The sequence below is a fragment of the Myxocyprinus asiaticus genome, chromosome 33 (genome assembly GCF_019703515.2).
Source record: "Myxocyprinus asiaticus isolate MX2 ecotype Aquarium Trade chromosome 33, UBuf_Myxa_2, whole genome shotgun sequence".
In the NCBI taxonomy this organism is placed as follows: Eukaryota; Metazoa; Chordata; class Actinopteri; order Cypriniformes; family Catostomidae; genus Myxocyprinus; species Myxocyprinus asiaticus.
This window is the reverse complement of record NC_059376.1, coordinates 8,891,037-8,913,601: the sequence shown is the minus strand read 5'-3', so window position 1 is coordinate 8,913,601 and position 22,565 is coordinate 8,891,037. Positions and strand designations below refer to the sequence as shown.

Below are 22,565 nucleotides of genomic sequence, written 5' to 3'. Positions count from 1 at the left end.
CTGCCAGAAGAATTGTTCAGGATACAAAGAAAAACCCACAGGTAACCTCAGGAGAAATACAGGCTGCTCTGGAAAAAGACGGTGTGGTTGTGTCTGTAACAAGGCCAAACATTTAAGGTATGTAAACTTTTGATCAGGGCCATTTTGGTGATTTCTGTTACCATTATGATTTAAAAAGGAGCCAAACAATTATGTGATAATAAATGGATTCATATGATCACTATCCATAAATAAATGCTGCATGATCAGTCATATTTTCAAAATCAATGCCAAAATTTCACAATTTCTGCCAGGGTGTGCAAACTTTTGAGCACAACTGTATATATATATAGTTACTTCTTATAGTTAATTGCAGTAACATATTATATATATATATATATATATATATATATATATATATATATATATATATATATATATATATATATAATGGCAAATTATATTAATATTTACATTCTATATACATAACTTAAATTGCACAATTAAATTATAGAGTCAATAAATAAAGAAAATTGCAGAATACTTACAGATTGTTGTTTGTTCTATTACACCTAATATACATATTGTATTAAATTATATTAACATTTACATTATATATACACAACTTACTCCTAGTTTCCATTGATGCAACATCATCAGTGACTTTGTCATACTGTATCTGCCCAGCAATCACAAGGTTGATACTAATTATCTCAAGACCACTGAGGCGATCCTGTGTCATGGTGTACCTATACTGTTAATCATGGTTCTCTTATGTTTGTTCAGAATGAAAGAATGCATTATGAAAATCCATAATCCTAACCATATAGCCTTTAAGGCTGAGTAGCCTGTAAGGTACAACTCAGGGCACCTTTCTCCCATCGCGATCTTGCAAACTTTGTGCGAGGGTGGCCGAGCAGGTAGGTACTCTGTCGTGCTGCCCCAGAGAGTGTTGCCGCCCTAGGCGGCTACCTATATCACCTATGCCAGGATCCACTACTGGCAAGTCTAGAAATATCAGCTATAAAAGATAAAGCTGTAACAATAACAACACACTTGTTGATTGTGTTTGTACAGAGATGAAGCTCTGATGAAATGCTTCTCTGAAGAGAGAGAGAACCTGGAGAGACAGAGCGAGATGCTTCAGTGAGTTTTACCCGCACGACACTAGAAGAAACTTCAACAAATGACACTCTAGTACCACTAGAAACTCTCCATGCACACATCAAATGTACAGTTCCTTCGAAAAGTATTCACCCCCTTCATTTGTTTTGCATTATGTTTATTAATTCCAGCTTCCTTTGTTCTGAGATCAATTTATACAACCAAAATTTTTGCAAAATGATGTACATAGCTCAGGTAGCTAGGGTAAGGAAGTAGATCATTAACCTTAACCTAATCTGTTTGGGAGAATATTTCACTCGCTTTTAGCGCCACTCAGTGGACATTTCACCTCGAAACTGCCGCAAAATGTGAAATGAACTGTGTAATAATATCTTGGAAAAAATGTTGCCACAGTCACGTAATGTTGATGAGATCAGGCTAAAATGTTAGCAAATCGAAATAATTTTTCTCTTTCAATCAGATGATAAATTTAACACATAGAGTAAATGAATCAAAGAGCTAGTACTTTGTTCATTGTACTTAGCAGCAATTAAAGAGTGTTTTTGAGTATGTCTGAATGAACATTGCATGCCCATAGTATGCTTTGATAGTTTATTTTATTTCAACTCTGCATAGATGAATGGCAGTTTCCAGGTCTTACCATTTTATCCCACCAGAAAACAAACCATATAGCTAGATATTGCTTTTTAGTTTTCAGCGTGTGCTTTGGGTCATTGTTTTTGCTGGAAAAATTCATAGTTGCCCTAAAGGCAGATTCCTGGCTAACTGCAACATTCGTTCTCATCAATGATTTGCTTGTATTTGGCCAAAATGTTCTCAAAATGACTTCCAAGGCCACATCAGTAAGGTACTGTTTATGTCTCAATGTGTCTTATGTTTCAATTTAAGTAATATTCCGATTTTTATTTTGAATATTATTCTGAAATGATCCCAGCCTGATCTCATGAAAATTACATTACTGTGGCAACAATTTTGCAAAACAAAATTGCGTGCTTCATTACACATTTTGCTGTGGTTTCCCTGTGAAATGTCCAGCGGGGGGCGCCAAAAGTAAGTGAAATGGTGTTGTAATCAGACAAGGTTTTAAACATAAATATTAGATGGAAGTTTTAATGAGTAAAACGTACTTCCTTAACCTTAAACTTTAACCTAAACCTAACCAATAGTGTTCTTAAATCAAATGAGAGGTGAACAAAACATCCCTACCCTAAACCTAACCGATAGTGTCCAAGACCAAAATGAGAAATGAAAACCACATTTCCTGAAGCAACCACGTCATCTTGTGTCGCACTATGACACGTCTCACTTGTCAGTTTGCGTGCTTGTTTGGGTTCAAACCGTGGTCTCCCGAGTCCAAATCAGGTGAACTATTGTGAAAGCTAATCGCATTGTGAAAATGATGGTGAGTCTGTAATACAAGCATTAAAATTAATTAGTTTTTTTTAAAACGATGCATTAGAGCAAAAGTGTTTCGATATCATAAAATAATATCAATAAAATGATAGATTATTAGTGCTTTATTTTCATTTTGGGCAACACACCAGTTATGGTAAAACTATAAACAGGGGCTGAATACTTTTTGTACCAGAGCCAAATTAGGTAGAAAAGTCAAGAGGTGTTTGCAGAAGTCTGTCACATTAAGTTGTTTTTTTGCTTTTGTAGTTTTTCTTTAATTATTGTAATGTGATATTTGTGATGTTCTCTTCTGATTTCCCAGGGCAGCAAACAGAAAGCTCCATGACAGTAATGACGGTCTACGTGCAGCACTGGAGAGCAGTCAGAGTAAAAGACAGACTTCGGTGAGCAATTATATAACCCCCTGTGTGTCGACACATTTCCTTGGGTGTAAATGTTGTTGGTAGATGGATTAAACTATCTGCGAGCAACGTTTGTGGAGCAGACAAATACTCTGATGGCCGTGTATGTTTTTAGGAGACCAGGATTAGAGTTGGAGTTAAATGTATTGACACTTCTGCTTATTAGTCCATTAGAAGAGACCTGAATGTATTCTCTTTCAGTGTGTTACTGGGCTCTCAACTGGAGTTTACATGAACAGGAAGAAGAGCTTGAGTTCCCCTTATTTTGATCGGTAAGACATGTATCATGTTATCATAAACTTTAAAGGAATTGTTCACTCAAAATTAAAATTGTCACCATTTACTTTTCATGTCATTCCAACTCTTTATGATTTTCTTTCTTCCGTGAAACACAAAATGATGCCATAAAGGGATAGTTCACACAAAAATGAAAATTCTCTCATTTACTCACCCTCATGCCATCCCAGATGTGTATGACTTTCTTTCTTCTGCAGAACACAAATGAAGATTTTTAGGAAAATATCTCAGCTCTGTAGGTCCATACAATGCAAGTGAATGATGACCAGAACTTTGAAGCTCAAAAAGCATTTAAGTGCAGCATAAAAGTAATCCATATGACTCCAGTGGTTAAATCCATATCTTCAGAAGCATTGTGATAGGTGTGGGTGAAACAGATCAATAATTAAGTCCTTTTTCTTTCTTTTTTTACCATAAATGTCCACTTTCAAACAGCCCTCATAAGAGTTCTTCGTTTGTTTTTGGTGGTTTTCTTCATGTATAATGCCACCTACTAGGAAGGGAGTAGAAGTTACTTAAATAATGATCTGTTACATCCTTGAAAGGTCTATAATATCATTTCTTAAGACATGAATTTAACAACTGGAGTTGTATGAATTACTTTCATGCTGCTTTTATGTGCTTTTAGGAGCTTTAATTTTATGGTCACCATTCACTTGCATTGTATGGACCTACAGAGCTGAGATATTTTCCTAAAAATCTTCATTTGTGTCCTGCAGAAGAAAGAAAGTCATATACATCTGGGATTGCATGAGGGTGAGTAAATGATGAGGGAATTTTCATTTTTGGGTGAACTCTTAATTTAAGTAAAATTTCTAAGCTTTTGTTTTCCTTACAAGGTGTGGATGGTTATTTATAGTCAAATCTCCAAAATCTAGTACAAAAAATAAAAAATAAATAAAAGCACCATTAAAACCCCATATAAGTAGTCATAAAACGTGTGTACTGTATTCCAAGTCTTATAGTGTGTACTGTATTCAAAGTCAATAGCTTTGTGCAAGGAACAGATAAGAAAGACATTATTGAGATTATATCATTTAGGTAGAGGGGAAGATTATCTGTGAAAAACAGCTTACATTTCCATCTGTTCCTCGCTCAAAGCTATTGTATGGCTTCAGAAATCTACTTTGATGGTGCCTTTTGTCCTATTTTGAGCGTGACTGTATAATTCATTTACTTAGTTTCATTGTATGGAAAATGGAGCCCAAATAATAACAGAATTTTCAATTTAGGATGAACTATTTCTTTAAAGCTGAAGTTGTGTTTTTTATACAGTATGTCATTAATGATGATTATACAGGCATGTGCACATGCCCATTATGATATTTGTGTGTAAAATGATCTGTAGTGTCTATAGTATGGCCGGTTAATATTGATTTCCCACTGCATCGCGATCTTCATTTGATATTAATCTCTTTATCGATTCTTAAATCCCAAGAATGATTAATGTGAGTAAATCACTTGTATATGCAGCCAAATTTCGCACTATGCAATAAAAAATTTCTGTAATTAGAAATGGTCAGATTTCACTCATCAGTCATTAAGTAGTATATAGTGGCGAAGAAGTTCATCATCAAGATCCTTATACTTCGTGTTAAAGTTTGGTTTGACTCATCCGTTTGATGTGATTAAAGACAAGATCCACACTTTGTCATTAAATGGTGTCTCTTTTATATCCTTTTGTTCTTTACAGTCAATTGTTGATAAAAAATTAAAAATAAAAAAATGAACATTTAATTCTAATCACACATAACACGGATGTGGTAAAGAAGTCATTCGAGTTCTCTCTCGTTATGGGCTCAACACTTCTGTGACACGCTTGCTGAACTGATGCTGTTTTTAGAGACAGTACCGGTTTTTAGCACGTGTTCTACATATCAGTGTAAATACTTGTGAATAGTACAAATTTTGCATGTAAACAATAAACATGTTACAAAAAAATAGACCTAATTCCTAGTTAGAAGGTCCCCTTTTAATTAACCGCTGTCACAGTGTGTCACCGTTATGTTTCCAAGGACTCTTATTTTGATATAGTTTTTGTCTTCTGCCCTCTGATTTTCCACGGTGCACTGCCCTCATCACAGCCATCTGTTCCCCATCATCCTCACCTGTTCTCCATTCCCTCATTTACTCGTGCTTGTATAAATACCCTCTAGTTTTGTTCCCTCTTGGTCAGTTCTTGTTTGCTGCAACATGAGTTCAGTTCTTGTTTGTTGTTTTCTGAGTTCGCGTTTATTTGTATTACTATCATCATCTTCATTAAAAGCCTGCACTTAGATCCAGCATCTCCCGTCTCATCTCAGCAACTACTCTTTACAACCACATTAGCTACGAGATAATTTCTTTCATACTGTATGGAAGCAATTGTAATAGAATTTAATCAAATAAAATTAGAATCGAATCTGAAAATCTGCAACAATGTTATGATTGTCTCAACTCAGAAGAGTGAGGAACCAAGTGCTGAGCGTTATTGAAATTAGGGTACTCCATAATCATGTAGATAGTAACAAGCAATGGGTCAATTATCCAATAAGGCAGGCAGACAGGAAAGAAACAATCCAAACGACAAGCTGAGACAATAGTCCAATGAACAGGCAATGCATCAAAAACCCAGGGAAATAAACCATCCAAAACAGCAGGCAGAAAAATAATTCAGGAAAAAGGCTCAGAAGTAATGCTCAGAAATCCAATACACATAGGCAGGACTTCGCAAAGAACTAGAAAGCAAACAGGTTTTAAATAGACAGGCAGTGAATAGTGAGATGAGAGTCAAGTGTGTTAGAGTCCTCTCAATACTACCTCTTGTGGTTATTTGGAGTTACGGCAGTGGAGGATGTTACAATCAATACACAGCCTTTGTTTATAGTTCTGTATTTTATATATGTATAGTTCTGTATTTTATATATGTATAATGATTACTAGTTGTCTCTGTCTCCAGTTTGTTTATAATGAACATAGGATGAGCAGTATTTTGTAACGTTGATGTTTATATTAATGAATACTTGTGTAGGTGCTGTAACACTTATCTAGATGAAGTCTATGATCATCTTCAGATGATGGAGGATCTGCACAGACAGAACTGTGATTCTCTGGCTCTGGCCCTGTGTGACCCCATGCGCAGACGCAGTTGTGAGGAGGACAGCCTGCCCGAGAGCTACGTGGACAGCGGCATGTCGACTCTACGCTCAAATAATTTCTACGATTACGAGCATGAAAGAACTTCCTGTCCAAGTCCTGTGCAAGCGGTGGACAACAGCACCACTGTGTCTGGAGACACTTCGGACACAGAGGTATGATGTCATCCAAAAATGTCCCGTATACTATCAAACTTACCAATCAAATGCAAAATTGAAAGTTCTCATCATTTACTCACCCTCATGCCATTCCAGATGTGTATGACTTTCTTTCTTCTGCTGACCACAAGATATTTTATTTTAGAAGAATATCTCAGAACAAATATTTTTTTAGAAGAAATTTTCAGCTCTGTAGGTCTATACAATGCAAGTGAATGGTAACCAGAACTTTGAAGCTCCAAAATGCACATAAAGGCAGCATGAAAGTATTATAAATAAGACTCCAGTGGTTAAATCTATATCTTCAGAAGTGATATGATAGGTGTGGGTGAGAAACAAATCAATATTTAAGTCCTTTTTGTTTTACTATAAATTCTCCTACCTGCCCAGTAGGTGGCAATATGCATGAAGAATGTGAATTGTCAAAAACAAAAGAAGAATGTGAAAGTGGAGTTTGATAGTAAAAAAAAAAAAGGACCTAAATATTGATCTGTTCCTGATTCACACTTTTCTTTCTTTCTTTCTTCAAGCTCCAAAATGACAAAAAGAAGTGATAAAAGTGGTTTAAATCTTTTGTAGTCAAACGATAGCTGGCCCAGGCTCACGTTTGAAACAAACTGTGTGTGTTGACAGGTTCTGGAGGTGCGAGATGAGGCTGCGTTTGGTTCAGATATTGAATCAGTTCTGAGTTGGACTCCATCACAAGCTGCTCAGAAAAATGATTCGGGGAAGAAATGCCTCTCTGCTATCTTCACTGAGGTAATAGATTCACTCATCAAACATCATCTAAAGCCCCTAAATTAAATGCACAGATCAGAATATTTGACCCACGGCACAGCTTCTAAATTATAAACTGTACCTTTAACAAATAAAATCACAGTCCTAAAACTCAAAAACTACTAATGCCCAAATGCTCAAGTGTTTACTCTCAAATAACTCTGTATAAAGCAGTTAACATGGTCAATGCAACAAATTTGATCACGTTTGATTAGTAACTTCATGCAGAATTTTAAATGTTTCTAAATAAATTTAAATAATAATCCCAGAATTTGGGTCTCAGAATGTGGCCTCAGACTTTGGACCCCTCAGTTTACCATTTAGTGAATGGTTTCATGTTATTCATGGTATTACAATGGCACATGTCCAAATAAACATGATATTACATTTTTTTGTTAGAGGAATCAAATCCTATATATTTCTCCAGTTCCACCAATAGTCACACTGAATAAAGTGACTATTGGAGTGTATTTTTTTGGAATTCTTTTCATTCCATCTGGTTTGTTTAAAAGGAATATTTTCCTTAGAGTGGATACTGTTTTTTGTGTGTCTGTGTAGAAAGGGAAGGATGAGTTGGCGGTGATTGAGGCTCTGTCTGAAAAGGCTTACAGAATTGTGCTGGCAGGAGACGCTGCGGTGGGCAAGTCTAGTTTCCTTCTTCGCCTCTGTAAGAACGAGTTCAAAGGCAACACCAGTGCCACACTGGGTAAGACCTCTCCAACACTCAGCTACACTTGAATAGATTCCAATGCTATTATTGTTAATGGAACCTGAGCATAAAAATTTAATTAAATGTTTTGTTAGCTAAAATAAACATAAAAACTAACATAATTGGGAAACATTTTTTTTAACTAAACTAAAATATTTTTTCAAGACTCCAAAACTAAACTAAACTAAAATTTACCTGAAATTAGTTTTAGTTTTAGTATTTGATGAACAGTATATTATAACGTTTGCTAACTTAACAACCAGCCTTCAGGAAACATGAAAATGCCACTAGCAGCCCTGAGATATATAAAAACTTCAATGTTCAATTCACAAATCAGTGTTGGCAAATCTAAAATACTTAAACTAAAATGAAAACTAAATATACTTATTTAACTAATTTACTAATAAATATACGAATTCCATTTCCTCACAGGTGTTGATTTTCAGATGAAAACCTTGGTGGTAGATGGTGTTCCTACAGTGCTGCAGTTGTGGGATACGGCTGGGCAGGAAAGGTAAGATCCTATGACTCAAATTCTAGCTAAAACCACTCCCTTTCTTCTCAAAGACATTTTCTCAGCTGCCGCATGCAAAACAGGAGTATGTGACCTGCATGCTGCCATCTATGCTCATGGGCACTCAATGGCGTAGATTTGGTTTGAACATTGAGGGGGACCAAATGTGGGTTTGAGAAGTGTTATGTTTCATTACAACACATTACACAATGCATAATAACAGTTTAAATCAATGCACAGATAAATAAAAAAGTATATTATATGTATGGATGCTGCGGTGTGAGTTTTTGAAAATTAGATTACCATCTGAGAAAACAATTGCGGTTAACTGGTTTTACAGTTATTTGCACATTTTCTTATTATGCAAAAGCACTGATGCAAAAAATGCATACCATATAACAATTGTCTAAACTTCTAATTGGACGTACACTGGCAGCCAAAAGTTTTGAATAATGTTCAGATTTTGCTTTTTTGGAAGGAAATTGGCACTTTAATTCACCAAAGTGGCATTCAGCTGATCACAAAGTATAGTCAGGATATTACTGATGTAAAAAAACAGCACCATCACTATTTGAAAAAAATAATTTTTGATCAAATCTCGACAGGCCCCATTTCCAGCAGCCATCACTCCAACACATTATCTTTGAGTAATCATGCTAAATTGCTAATTTGGTACTAGAAAATCACTTGCCATTATATCAAACACAGCTGAAAGCTATTTGGTTCATTAAATGAAGCTTAACATTGTCTTTGTGTTTGTTTTTGAGTTGCCACAGTATGCAATAGACTGGCATATCTTAAGGTCAATATTAGGTCAAAAATGGCAAAAAAGAAACAGCTTCTCTAGAAACTCATCAGTCAATCATTGTTTTGAGGAATGAAGGCTATACGGTGCTTGACATTGCCAAAAACTGAAGATTTCATACAAATGTGTACACTACAGTCTTCAAAGACAAAGGACAACTGGCTCTAACAAGGACAGAAAGAGATGTGGAAGGCCAGATGTACAACTAAACAAGAGGATAAGTACATCAGAGTCTCTAGTTTGAGAAATAGACACCTCACATGTCCTCAGCTGACAGCTTCATTGAATTCTACCCGCTCAACACCAGTTTCATGTACAACAGTAAAGAGAAGACTCAGGGGTGCAGGCCTTATGGGAAGAATTGCAAAGAAAAAGCCACTTTTGAAACAGAAAATCAAAAAGAAAAGGTTAGAGTGGGCAAGGAAACACAGGCATTGGACAACAGATACTTGGAAAAGAGTGTTATGGATCTTAACCCCATTGGGCTTTTGTGGGATCAGCTAGACTGTAAGGTGCATGAGAAGTGTCCAACAAGACAGCCACATCTATGGCAAGTGCTACAGGAAGTGTGGGGTGAAATGTCACCTGAATATCTGGACAAACTGACAGCTAGAATGCCAAGGATCTGCAAAGCTGTCATTGTTGCATGTGGAGGATTTTTGATGAGAACTCTTTGAAGTAGTTTAAGAAGTTCTGAAATTTTTTTTCAAATTGTAATAGTAATTTTTCACGTTAATAATGTCCTGACTATACATTGTGATCAGTTGAATGCCACTTTGGTGAATAGAAGTGCCAATTTCTTTCCATAATAGAAAATTCTGTACATTATTCCAAACTTTTGGCCGCCAGTGTATTTCTGGGGGATATGTGGACGCTATGGGAAGCCCTATAATAAGAAAACTGATAAATATACACACACACACACACACACACACACACACACAAAAGGAGGTAGAGACACTCCAGGGCACGATACCGCTTATGTGCATGCCGAGATCAATGATGTGCTTAAGTGTAAACAGAGTGCTTCAAAAGTGCATTTTTTGTTGAATGCTGTGAATTTGTACAGAAGCGACGCTTTAAATAAGGAGGACAATTTAAAACACAACTTTTCAAAGTTTAGTTGCTGATAGTATCCACACACAAATGCACCGCATGCTGTCAGCATGCTTAAACATTACAAAAAGTGGCATCTTTAATTAATCACTTTAAAATCATCACAGCTAAAAATATTAAACTTACTAGTTTGTTGCTGGACGACTAGTGGAGCATCCTGTCTCATTTGTAGCATGTGTTTCTTTCTAGGACATCTGTCTGCTTGTTTTACATATCATCATTTAAATGCTGCCAAACAGCCGATTTAAGTCGCTTTTTTGATGGATATGAGTTTGGTGGTTCAAATTCCTCCTGTTATGTTTTGGAATTCGTGTGTTTAAGCTTCAGTTTCACATGAATTAAAAGTTCACGTTCAGTTCGCGACACCTGGCCATTAAAGCACCACGCGGCCACTGTCCGTAACCATAGCAACAAAACTGTTTTTTTTTGTCTTAATATGTCAGACTCACAGCCACTCAGTTGCAAGGTATCTCATATGAAATTATTTTCAGTGTTGGTGGGTGGTCAAATCACCCCCTTCACAGCATTGGGGGGGACGTGTGCCCACGTCTCCCCCAATTCTATGCCAGTGTGGGGTCTCAATTCTGGGCCGTTTTTGAGTCAATCACCTGAGCTGTAAATGCCATGTGACTGATCACTCTGGAACCCAATGCTGATTGACTGATGGCACCACAGTAACGCACAGTCCCAAACCCTTCACTAGCGTTATATTAGAACTCCTTGCTCTAATAGATGTAAAATGCAAAATATGATATGGAAGAGATACCATTTAATCACTTTGCATCTGGTTATGACATGGTGTAAATACCACAACTGGACTGCTATACTTATATCCTTCTACACCATTTAATTAAGATAAGAAACCTTGGCTTCAACTTTGTAGCTGAACCTTCGGAATAATTTATACTGCTGCCAAAAAAAAAAAAAATATATATATATAATACAGATGGCATACACATTCTGTAATGCATCATGATGCAGTTATGGAGGGGATTTATGGTTTCTCTGTTGATGTTCCTATTACAGGTTTCGTAGCATTGCTAAGTCTTACTTCAGGAGAGCTGATGGAGTTCTTCTACTGTATGACGTCACCTGTGAGAAGAGCTTCCTTAATGTGCGTGAGTGGGTCGACATCATTGAGGTAATCTCTAGACTGTATACTTTAATTTTATTTACAATATTTGCCATTCTATTAAATGGTCCATACTCTTTTTTTTTTTTTTTCTTTTCCCTCAAGTCCTCTTATAATGTTACTCAAGGTTTTTAATTTGGTTGTGCATGACCATTTTACACCCTTTACCTGACCCTTAGAATTAAACAGGATGTTTTTGCTGCTGTGCCTTATAAGACATAAGACATAAGGTTGCAACGGCAAGAAATAAAGTCACAGTTGTGAGAAATAAAGTTGCAAGATGTGTGACAAAGTTGCAATTTCATGACAAAAAGTCACAGTTGTGAGATATAAAGTTGCAGTTGTGATAAAGAGTCACAGTTGTGAGATATAGTCACAATTGTAAGATATATAGTTGCAAGATATAAAGTTGCAATTGTAAGAAATAGTCACAGTTGTTAGATATAAAATTGCAATTGTGAGATATAAAGTCACAATTGTGAGATAAAGTTGCAATTGAGAGATATAAAGTTGCAAGATAAAAAGTTGCAATTGCGAGAAATAAAGTCACAACTGTGAGATATAAAGGCGCAATTATGAGATATAAAGTTGCAGTTGTGAGATATAAAGTTGCAGTTGTGAGATATAAAGTTGCAATTGTGAGACAAAGTTGCAATTGCAAGAAATAAAGTCGCAATTGTGAGATAGAAAGTTGCAAGATATGAAGTTGCAATTGCGAGACAAAGCTTCATTTGCAAGAAATAAAGTCGCAGTTGTGAGATATAAAGTCGCAGTTGTGAGATATAAAGTCGCAGTTGTGAGATAGAAATGAGAATTATCTTTTCCATGTTTTCTCCATGGTGGGATCAGAGCACCATAGAAAAGTTACTGAGGTCTACACAAGCAAGTTTTGTCCAAGCTTGTGTCCATTAAAAGCACAGTGTTTTCAAAGAGGTGTTGCAGGGACAGTTAAAATTGGATATCAGTGTATGCTTTCTCGGATGCAGGATGTGTCCCAAGATGATATTCCCATCATGCTTGTGGGGAACAAGACAGACCTGAGGAATGAAGCTCTTCTACATGGAGTCACCTGTATTCCAACCAGCTATGGAGAGAAACTGGCCATGGTTAGTTATTCCCTTCAGTTCAAAATCTAATGACTTTGTGTTAGTTTCTGTTTATAGCTCTCCTATACTTTCACTTTGCCTGTAGATGTGATGTGACCTTTCAGTGATCCAGAACATTGCCACTTGTACCTCTTTACTAATGTTTTAGGTCATATTACTTCATGTACAAGAAGAAATTACATTTAGACTCTGGAAAGAGTGTGTTTTTCACAAGTGTAAGTGCTTCACTTTTTTTGCAGACGTACAGTGCTTTATTCTGTGAGACGAGTGCAAAAGATGGTTCCAATATCATTGAGGCGGTTCTTCATTTAGCACGGTAAGCCCCATTTCACAGAGTAAAAACAAAAAAATGGATTCCAGACAAAATTAGTACATTTGGCTACCAGAAGACTAGACCAAAGGCATCAAAGAGCCTTCAAATGAAACTTGGTGCATATAAGCTTTGTGTAATATTAATTAATCACAAGAGGGCAGCAAATCTTTTGAATGATGCTAGTCTGAAGATAATTCTTTGATGAACCCTCGCAAGGAGAAACTTTTTCAGTTTACATTACCAACTCAGGGGTGTTTGTAGCCCTTAATCAGTACTGGGGCTCAGTCTGCCCATAAATTTATCAAGTGTACCCTTATTTACTAGGGCGAATCAGGGGCGTGATTCCCAGGGAGAATTATTTTGGCAAAAACAGCAACAAAGTGTTTACACGCATCAGCTTTAAACTTGCATAGTAATATTAGACTTAAAAAAAAAAAAAAGAAAAGCATTAACACTCGGCTCTGTGATTGATCTGCGAAGTTGTGTACACTTTCTCTCTGTCCCGCACATTAGAGAGGTGATAAAGCATACTGATGAATGCAAGGAGCCGATAGCAGTGGCAAAACTCTCCGGAAGTCATAACAAAAAGATGTCCAACCCTAACTGCTGCATGGGCTGATGCGTGTGCACATCATCCCCAAACATAGACTTACCGCAGCAGTTCTATCTGAGCCTCTGTCACAGATACAACGCTTCTACAGAGTTCAAGCAGAATAACATTTAATTGTTAAACTATTTATTCAAGTCACATTAAAGATAAGAAACAAGAAAGATAGGAAAAATTAGAATTTTTGAGAATTTTGCTTTACTAAATGTGTTCAAGTTTTGACCTTGGGATAGTCTCAGATTTTCTTTTTATTGCAGGCCACATGTTTAAGTCCAAGCACATTTTTATGTGTTGCATTGCCTTTGATATCCCTGAATTTCTCAGCTTTCAGGACTGCGAAGCGACACCAATATTTGTAGCATTCTTTTTTGGTTTACATACATTTAGTTAGGAGTTTAGTATGGCGTACCATGCCTTTTCCTATTTATTACATGAAAACATTCTTTGTGTGAGTGAAAAGAAATCTATACCATTATATACTGTATGTCTAACAGGGTAACTGAATTGTTTTTTTATTTGTGGTATGTGAAACAGGATACTTGTTCGGAATAATGTGAAAAGCCCTATTTGTTAGGAACTGTTAAAGGAATAGGATAGTTTTTTTTTTCATTCATCTCTTTAATTCACTTTTTGAGACGTGTGTCTAATGAGATGCATGAAACCCTTTATGGATGAACCAAATGTTTTAGAATTATTTGGATAAAGAATTGAAAATTGGTGCTTGATTCAAAGCATATATGATTTTCAAATCATAAATCTAAATGTCTGAAAAATGAGAGTTTTAATTAAAACAGATTAGTAAGTTTTTATGGAAGCCTCTAATTGTAATCTATAATTTTCTTTATGCATTCCACATGACGTACTGCTGTTATTGCATCATATTGTTTTTGGAAGAGCAGTCAGTTTTAATGGGTTGTATCTGATAAACACTATTCTCTTTTCTGTAACACAAATACAACACACTATTCTATCATAAGCAGTGGACACTTATTATTTATGTTCTTACAGGAAACATTCCTGAATATGCTCACTTATATTATCTCATTACATGCAACTGTTTCTTTTATAATATGATGCATAGCTTGACTTTAAGATTGAATGTATGTTGCAAGCACACATTGAATATTGAAATAAAGATTAATATGTTTTCACTCCAATTTTATTGTGGCAGTACTAACATATAAAACAGTTCTTTTGTTTGAACATATAAACAATCAAAAATCACTTTACAAATTTCATAAGGCAGATTGGGAACTGTTTTTTTTTTTTTGTTTTGTTTTTTTAATACTCCCAGAGTTGTATAAAGTTGAAATTAGGTGACTGACTGTTTTAATTTCAAAACATTTATAATATTACTAAACATGCAAACAAAACACATTTCACATACTGTACTCTGTGAAATCACCAATCACTCAAAAAGATAGCAAACATATATATATATATATATATATATTTTAAAACGTGGTAGCATTTTCCAGATTATCTATTGCATATTTTCTTGTTTTACTGTATCATTTATCAGTATCTTTATTATTAAAGGGTAATGCATTGTTTTTCGTGTTTGACCAGATATATTTATGAATTATTTGAGTATGTTGCAATAAATCACTAATCATAAATCAAGATCTTAATGTGAATGACCAAAATCAGTGAATGTTGCACTTCTTCAGTTTGGCTAATTAATTACCAGCACAGTCAATTCACTGTCATTCAAAGGTCTGAATCTCATGAAACCTGTTAAAAACACATCCAAGTCTTATCTCAACCCAAAATCAAAAGAAAAAAAATTGACTTTGCATAAATAAAATGAAGGCTATTTAGGATGATTAAGCAATTTAATTGACATTAATTTAGTCACAATTAAGCACATTTTCCTAATACAATTCTCATTACTGTAAAGCAAATATATATATATATATATATATTCTCATTACAGTAATGCAGTGAGATGTTTTACTTTTGAGTTTGTAACTCTTATTTTTAATGACATTCTCATTAGTTTATAAAGAAAATCATTGCCTTTTCATATTAAAAATTAGCCAAAGACAATTACTTTCATGACATATAAATACTTCACAATTTAAAGTAAAAAAAAAAAAAAAAAATGGTTATGAGAATTAGATTTTATTTTCAGCTTCACGACAAATAGGTTTTAAAAAATTTCTTTTGATTTTGCGTGTTTTTGACAAAAAGCATGTTCTTGACATGTAAATTTAACAATTGCAAAACATTTGCAATTTACCAATGAGAAAATAATTCAGAACATTTGGATTCAATAGTTTAAGCTTTAAGTGACGGACATAAATAGAAATTTAAAAAGACAAGATTAAAAGGAAAATATGAAATCTCTTTTAAAATAAGACTTTGAATTAATTAAATGTTTTGTTGCGGACAGTTTTGTTAAAATAACTTGACCAGACACAAACAAAATCTCAGTTCTACCAAACATAAGCTAAATAAAGATGAAATAAGCACATCACCCCTCATCTTTATCGGGTGACATTAAATCTTGGTGTTCCTTCATGCAACAGAACGGCAAGGCTACAAAAACAATAACTAACACAACAAATTCAAGTGCATGACATTTCTGTTTGATATATTAAATGTTTTTACCCTCTGGCCAGTTACAATGAGGACATCTATTTTTTGCAACAATACAATACAATAAGAGATTTTTAATTTCATGGCCATATTCAACCAACCTACTATTGCCTGTAATAAAATATTATAAAGATTTTTACATAATCACTGTTACTAAAGCATATTTAGGGAATATCTGTTCTCAGTTTAAAGAAATAGTCCACCCAAAAATGCGAATTCTGTCATCATTTACTCAACTTTACAGTATGTCTTTCAAAGCAATTTGACTAAATTTGGCCATTTTCTGGTTTCATTGGTCATGATAACACACAAACAAGATAAGCACAAAGCATGACTATCTACTATCTACATTACTGGGTTTTTTTTTCTACATATTTATATTATTGGCTGTTTCATGATGCATGACATTAATAAATATGACTCAACCCTGAGCTGCGAGTAAAGAGAAACCTGAACAGAATTCAAAAGAAAGAAAAAAGCCTTTATATGTTCATTTCAAATGGCATTTGGCCATTGTAAAGTCCTATGATTATACAGAAACATGAATTAAATGTGTTAGTTGAGTCCACAAGTTCAGAGACTTGGAATGAGAATGACATTTCACAGTATTTACAGGCACATGCTGTCATAGGTGTACAAATGGAAAGGAGAACTATTCAGCAGACAAGACGCTTAAATATACACATCTACTCAACAGTGTATGTGGATGTATGTTATTCAGATTTTGTTTTCATAAAGCACATATTGTAGGTTATGTAATGCTAAATGTGATTTAACGACAAGCTTAGAGCATGTATGGATGAATATCAAGCACGATGAGTCACGAATGACACAGTCAAATAGCAATCAGATATGTTCTTTGAAATGACATATTCATATAAATACATAATATGCATTTTTCATCAGAAAAATAAACTGCTTTTTAAAGATCCTTCAATAATTCACATTCATTCCTGAGAGCGCCACCTGGTGTTTAATAGTAAATATGCGATCAAGGGTTTTATATTAAGAATAACTTCAAACTGCAACTCCTCTGAGCCTGATGCAGTTCGACAGAAAATACGTCATTAGCCCTTTACTGTTATCTCAGCAAAATAATGTTACATCACATCAAATTTGCATCACAAGTAGCCTTATCTTAAGTCTGTATTTGATTGGATTAATGTGGATGTGGAGGATAGGAGTTCATCTATTGTAACTCTGTGATATAATATGTTGTGTGATTACAGTTATTAGTTAAGTAAGATCCTCTAAAATGTATCACCATCATCTCTGTTTGCCCTTTTACAGCTACTCAACATGACATCTTAAAATCTTGAAGAAAAAAAACAAAAAAAAACAAAAAAAACAAAACAAAAAAACAGAATCAATGTTTAAATTTTGTGCTATTCTATATAAAAACCACTGCACAGTATTTTAAGGTAAGTTGTGTGATAATACAAATATTTCACTCATCTACCGCCTCCTTAACTAAGATAACTTTTTGCTGAAAATATAACTAAATGTATCACATAGAAATGTATATAAAAAATGTAAATAAAATAAAAAAACTATAATAAGCTTTAGCATGTATCGCTTGCCCTCTCTTTTATATTTGTGTGTTTATAGTGTGTAGAAAAGGTTTGTTCCAATACAGTATTTTGAGGTCAGAATTAACTAGTCTTGAAATGGCTGTAATTTAATTTGTAAGAAAATACATCTTAATTTGGTGAAGCTCATTACCTGGTCGTGCTTTTACATTTTGACATGCATTATGTGTGTTATGAAAGCTGAACTTGTCAAGACTTCAAATGAATTCAAATGGATAGTAAGTATAAATAGCAGGATCATTTTCAGAAAACGGTATCATTTGTGTGCTGTGTCCACATGACTAATATATATATATATATATATACACTGATCAGCCACAACATTAAAACTACCTGCATAATATTATGTAGGTCCCCCTCATTGGTGCCAGATGAGCTGGTTTGAGTATTTCTGTAACTGCTGATCTCCTGGGATTTTCACACACAACAGTCTCTAGAATTTACTCCGAATGGTGCCAAAAACAAAATACATCCAGTGAGGGGCAGTTCTGTGGACGGAAATGCCTTGTTGATGAGAGAGGTCAACAGAGAATGGCCAGACTGGTTCGAACTGACAAAGTCTACGGTAACTCAGATAACCGCGCTGTACAATTGTGGTGAGAAGAATAACATCTCAGAATGATATTCTGAGATGTGGGTTGGCGCTGTTTTGGCGGCACGAGGGGGACCTACACAATATTAGGCAGGTGGTTTTAATGTTGTGGCTAATCGGTGTGTGTGTGTGTGTGTGTGTGTATATATATATATATATATATATATATATATATATATATATATATATATATATATATATACTTAATATGATAATTAAAAGTACGGACTAACAGTCACATAGTTTAATAAATTTTACACCAGTTTGTGTGTAATGCTGCACAACAAAACAAAATTCTATTAAATTTAATTGAGTCATCATTAAAAAAATACAATTAAAAATATATTTTGTAGCACATTATAATAAGGTTACATTTGTTGTTGCTTTAGCTATCATGAACTAACAATGAACAATATATTTTTTACATCATTTATTAATCTTTGTTAATGTTAGTTAATAAAAAAAAAACATTGTTTATTGTTAGCTGATGTTAGTTAACAGTGCATTAACTAATGTTAACAAATACAACTTTTGATTTTAAAAATGTGTTTGCATATCTTGAAATTAACATTAAATAAGATTAATAAATGATGTAAAAGTATTGTTCATTGTTAGTTCATGTTAATTCATATTAATAACTAATGTTAAAAAATGTAACTACTTTAAATATTTAAAAATATTTAAAGTTTTATTATTTACATTTTGTGAAACATTACACAATTCAATTTAATGCAATTTTGTTATGAACTTGAAATGTGCAATTAAAAAAAAAATTGGCTAAAATATTTTTTGGAGTGTAAAGAACTTTTAAAATAAAACATTTTAAGTCAAACATAAATTCCAGACTTGCTGTGACAGGGTTGAAATAATGTAGCACTTTAAGGTTAGTATCAATAAACACTTTGCAAGCAGTGTTGGACAGTAATTGACAACATGTCATTTGGATTATGTAAGAAAATGACAAAAATCTAGTGCTTGTAATTAGATTACATTTTTAAATGTGTGTAATTAGATTACAGTTACTTTTTTATGAAATGCATGATTGCATATTGATTACATTACCTATCCATTTTTGATTTCATGTTTACTAATGTTTAATTAAAAGGAGTGTAAACTGATATTAAATATTTTTAACATTTTATTTTCATCAAAACATGCAATGAGTAATCCAGAAGATTAGTAATCCAAAAATTTAATCAGGTTAGATTCTTAAAAAGTGTTTATAAAAAAATTTACTAATTAAAAATTTTGTTGCGTAATTTGTAATCAGTACCGGATTACATTTAAGAAGTAATCTACCCAACTCCGTTTGCAAGGCAGTAACCACATATTTAGCATTGGGGTAATAGATTAGAAAAAATAGAGTTCTGGAGAGTTCAGCTGTACGCTTTTGAAAGAGAATGAAAGTTTTCCTGACACAAAATTTCCTGTCACAAATGCCACCATTTCCTGAGAATGACCCAGTTCTACATACTGAAACTGATACTCTTTTGTTAGTTTTTGACCAAGTGCACGTGAAATGAATGAAATAAATCTTAAAATGGCATTCACATCCACCATCAATGTTGAAATGAATGATATTCCAATGCATTTGATATCAGTGCTATACTTTGCTTACACCCTTAATAAAGCTGACTGAACCATCTAAGACCTTTAAAATGCCCTTTTGTATGTCCTGCTGGTGTCCAATGTCTGCTGCTACAGCTAAAATACAATAAAACTAATGCTCTACACCCAGGAGACCTCAACTGCAGCTACAAGAACTTCAACACCCATCCCTAAACAAGCATGTGGCTTAACAGAATTATGAGTTTGACTTGCAAAAGAATAAATAAGCATGATGTAGGAGAGAAAACCTGTTGTTTTTTTTTTGTTGTTTTTTTTATCTCATTCCCGCCCCCATTCCCTGTCTGACTCAGTCCCCCCATAGCTGCTCCATTATGAGTTCGAGTCTGCAGAGAAACCAGCGGCGCAGAGGGCAGTAGTACTCATAGTGGAACTGCTCGAACTCTGGCGTCTGCCGGATGTCATGCAGGAATGAGATGTCCAGGTCTGATTCCAACAGTACGAGGAGAAGAGGAAAAAGAACCATGAGAAGCCCAGTTGCCATCACCACTAGTCGGGCGGCACTACGCAGACAGGCCTGCATCTGCTGCTGTCCACTTGACGGCCTGCACAAGGATTGGCGAAATGCCTCTTTGTCCAGTTCCCGCTCCTTCTCGGCTTGAAGCTTGGCCTGCATCTCTGGATCAGCGTGAAGCTCCTTCAGCAAGCGTGCAGGACTCTGGAACAGCAGGTCTAAGCCACTCTGGCCCTCCTCCACTGGCGTCGGCACCAGACTGGCACAGGGGTTATACGGTGTGTCTGAGATAGTAAGAGTGCTGGCCACATCGTCTTCAGTGTCTGCATGTATCTCTCTCCATTCCTCCTCTACTCTCGTCCTATTGGCGGTCTCGTTCTCTCGTCTCTCCTGAACATGGTTTTCAATCTCCTCTATCTCCACCTCCTCAGGTGTGACTGACGGTTTCAACGGGGAGAGATGAACTGAGTCTTTCAAAGCCGAGAGTCCTGCAGAATGAATCACAGTTGTATTATGGGTTAAGATTGATTGTGCACATTTCCTGAAAAATATCAACATGATCACAAAGGACCCCATTCTGCCGAAATATTGACAAGCGCCATCTCCCATTAAACATTTTTGCATCAATTCAAATATGTTTATCTTTTAATATGGCACTACTGATACTAATACTGAGACACGGGTTCTGGCCCCATGAAAACCAGGTAGTAATCAAGTTCACATAAACAATGGTGAGCGTTATTCAGAGGTTGCATTTTTGCTCTAAAATGACTTTCTTATTGATGGTAAGGTTTAAGGTTGGGGTAGAGTTAATAAAATATGCATTCCTGTTTACTGCATCACATAAGTTACAACTAAATACAACTTGTTTTACAACTTGCTTTTGGTGCACCTCTGTGGACATTTAACTCACACATACCCATATGTTCAACAACACTTCCAGCTTTGACCACTGGTTCAAATTTCCGTAAGCACAGACAGATTTCAGCTGAGGAACTTTTGACCTACTTTTGCCGAATTCACAGTGGGATCAGTCTCAAAATATAAAGTGGGATCCAAATGTCTGAGACCACTATTTTTTGTTTCTTTGTTTTAATTTTTTTGTACTGTATGTACTTTATTTATTGAATTTACTCTTAATTAAAAAAAATCCCGTTTAGCCAATTTGTTTCTTGAGGGCGACAATAATTGCCTGCTTGCATGTGAAGCAACTGAGACATGTAAATGACCAGTCATGGTTTGTTTTCTAGTTACATGCCATCGTGTTACTACAATAATAGACCGGTGTGCAACAGTGTTATTTAAACAATCTGCATATCAGAGCCGCAGTAGATGCGTTTGAGCTCATAATGTTACAGTGCTTCCTGTTTCATTCTTCCTCTCTTTACTCAACAGTTCCCTGTAACTTTTAACTGTCTTGTCTAATGATAAAAAGGCAAATATCAATAAAACTAATATCATATGCGCATATTTGCAGATATGCGCATATCTCATTTAAACAGATGTAATAACCCAACCTCACACAACTTCAGCATATCCAGCATCCTGTGGTGCATTCATATATTTACCTATAAATCACGTATTCTAACAGCCTCTCCTTAACATTTCCCTGTCACCTTTAACTATCTTTTCCAATGATAAAAGGCAAATATCATTAAAGCTTGTATTATATACCGTTTGCAAATATGCAGATATCTCGTTTAAACACATGTAATTCATGAACCTCACGAAAATCCAGCATTTTCTTCCCGTCGAGCGCTCATCTAATATCCTCCTCTGAAGTGCGTATTCCATCAGCCAGAATCAAAAACTTCAGGATCAGGATCAAAAGTTCCTCTGATTCACAAATAATGATAGTCACTCCATGTCGATCCAAGCAGGCGATCCAGGCCATTTAAACTGTCAAGAGATTGCTGCTCACGCTGGATCCACACAAGTGCGTGAGTGCAACTTCAAGGCTGCATCCGAAACCAGGAAAATGCTGCCTCCAGAGGCTGTATACTGAGGTACGATGAAAATAAGGTGCTTTTCAAACTGTTCGGAGACCAGCTTGCTTAAGAGTTCCATTCATTCAAAACAGCTGTCAGTTGAGCCATTAACTGATTAGGCAGCA

General features: G+C 35.1%; 2 protein-coding genes across 3 annotated transcripts in view; one reads left to right on the top strand and one right to left on the bottom strand.

Annotated features, from left to right (window-relative positions):
• Nucleotides 1–18,466, top strand: part of LOC127424608 (ras and EF-hand domain-containing protein-like) — a 29,852-nt gene extending 11,386 nt beyond the window's left edge. Inside the window, exons 7-17 of one of the 2 annotated variants that reach the window (XM_051669950.1) lie at nt 1,057–1,125; nt 2,822–2,903; nt 3,123–3,193; nt 6,340–6,508; nt 7,145–7,270; nt 7,847–7,994; nt 8,430–8,511; nt 11,459–11,573; nt 12,551–12,670; nt 12,910–12,986; nt 13,497–18,466. In XM_051669950.1, the coding sequence (XP_051525910.1) occupies nt 1,057–1,125; nt 2,822–2,903; nt 3,123–3,193; nt 6,340–6,508; nt 7,145–7,270; nt 7,847–7,994; nt 8,430–8,511; nt 11,459–11,573; nt 12,551–12,670; nt 12,910–12,986; nt 13,497–13,602 (1,165 nt within the window). In that variant the 3' untranslated portion in view covers nt 13,603–18,466. Of the gene's footprint in view, nt 1–1,056; nt 1,126–2,821; nt 2,904–3,122; nt 3,194–6,228; nt 6,509–7,144; nt 7,271–7,846; nt 7,995–8,429; nt 8,512–11,458; nt 11,574–12,550; nt 12,671–12,909; nt 12,987–13,496 lie in introns of both variants that reach the window. The other variant, XM_051669949.1, reaches the window with a different exon arrangement.
• Nucleotides 18,467–19,217: 751 nt separating this feature from the next.
• LOC127424219 (FERM domain-containing protein 3-like) overlaps nt 19,218–22,565 on the bottom strand; it is a 142,305-nt gene continuing 138,957 nt past the window's right edge. The window contains exon 14 of the mRNA XM_051669206.1: nt 19,218–20,940. Coding sequence (XP_051525166.1) covers nt 20,288–20,940 — 653 coding nt within the window. The 3' untranslated portion in view covers nt 19,218–20,287. The remainder of the gene's footprint in view (nt 20,941–22,565) is intronic.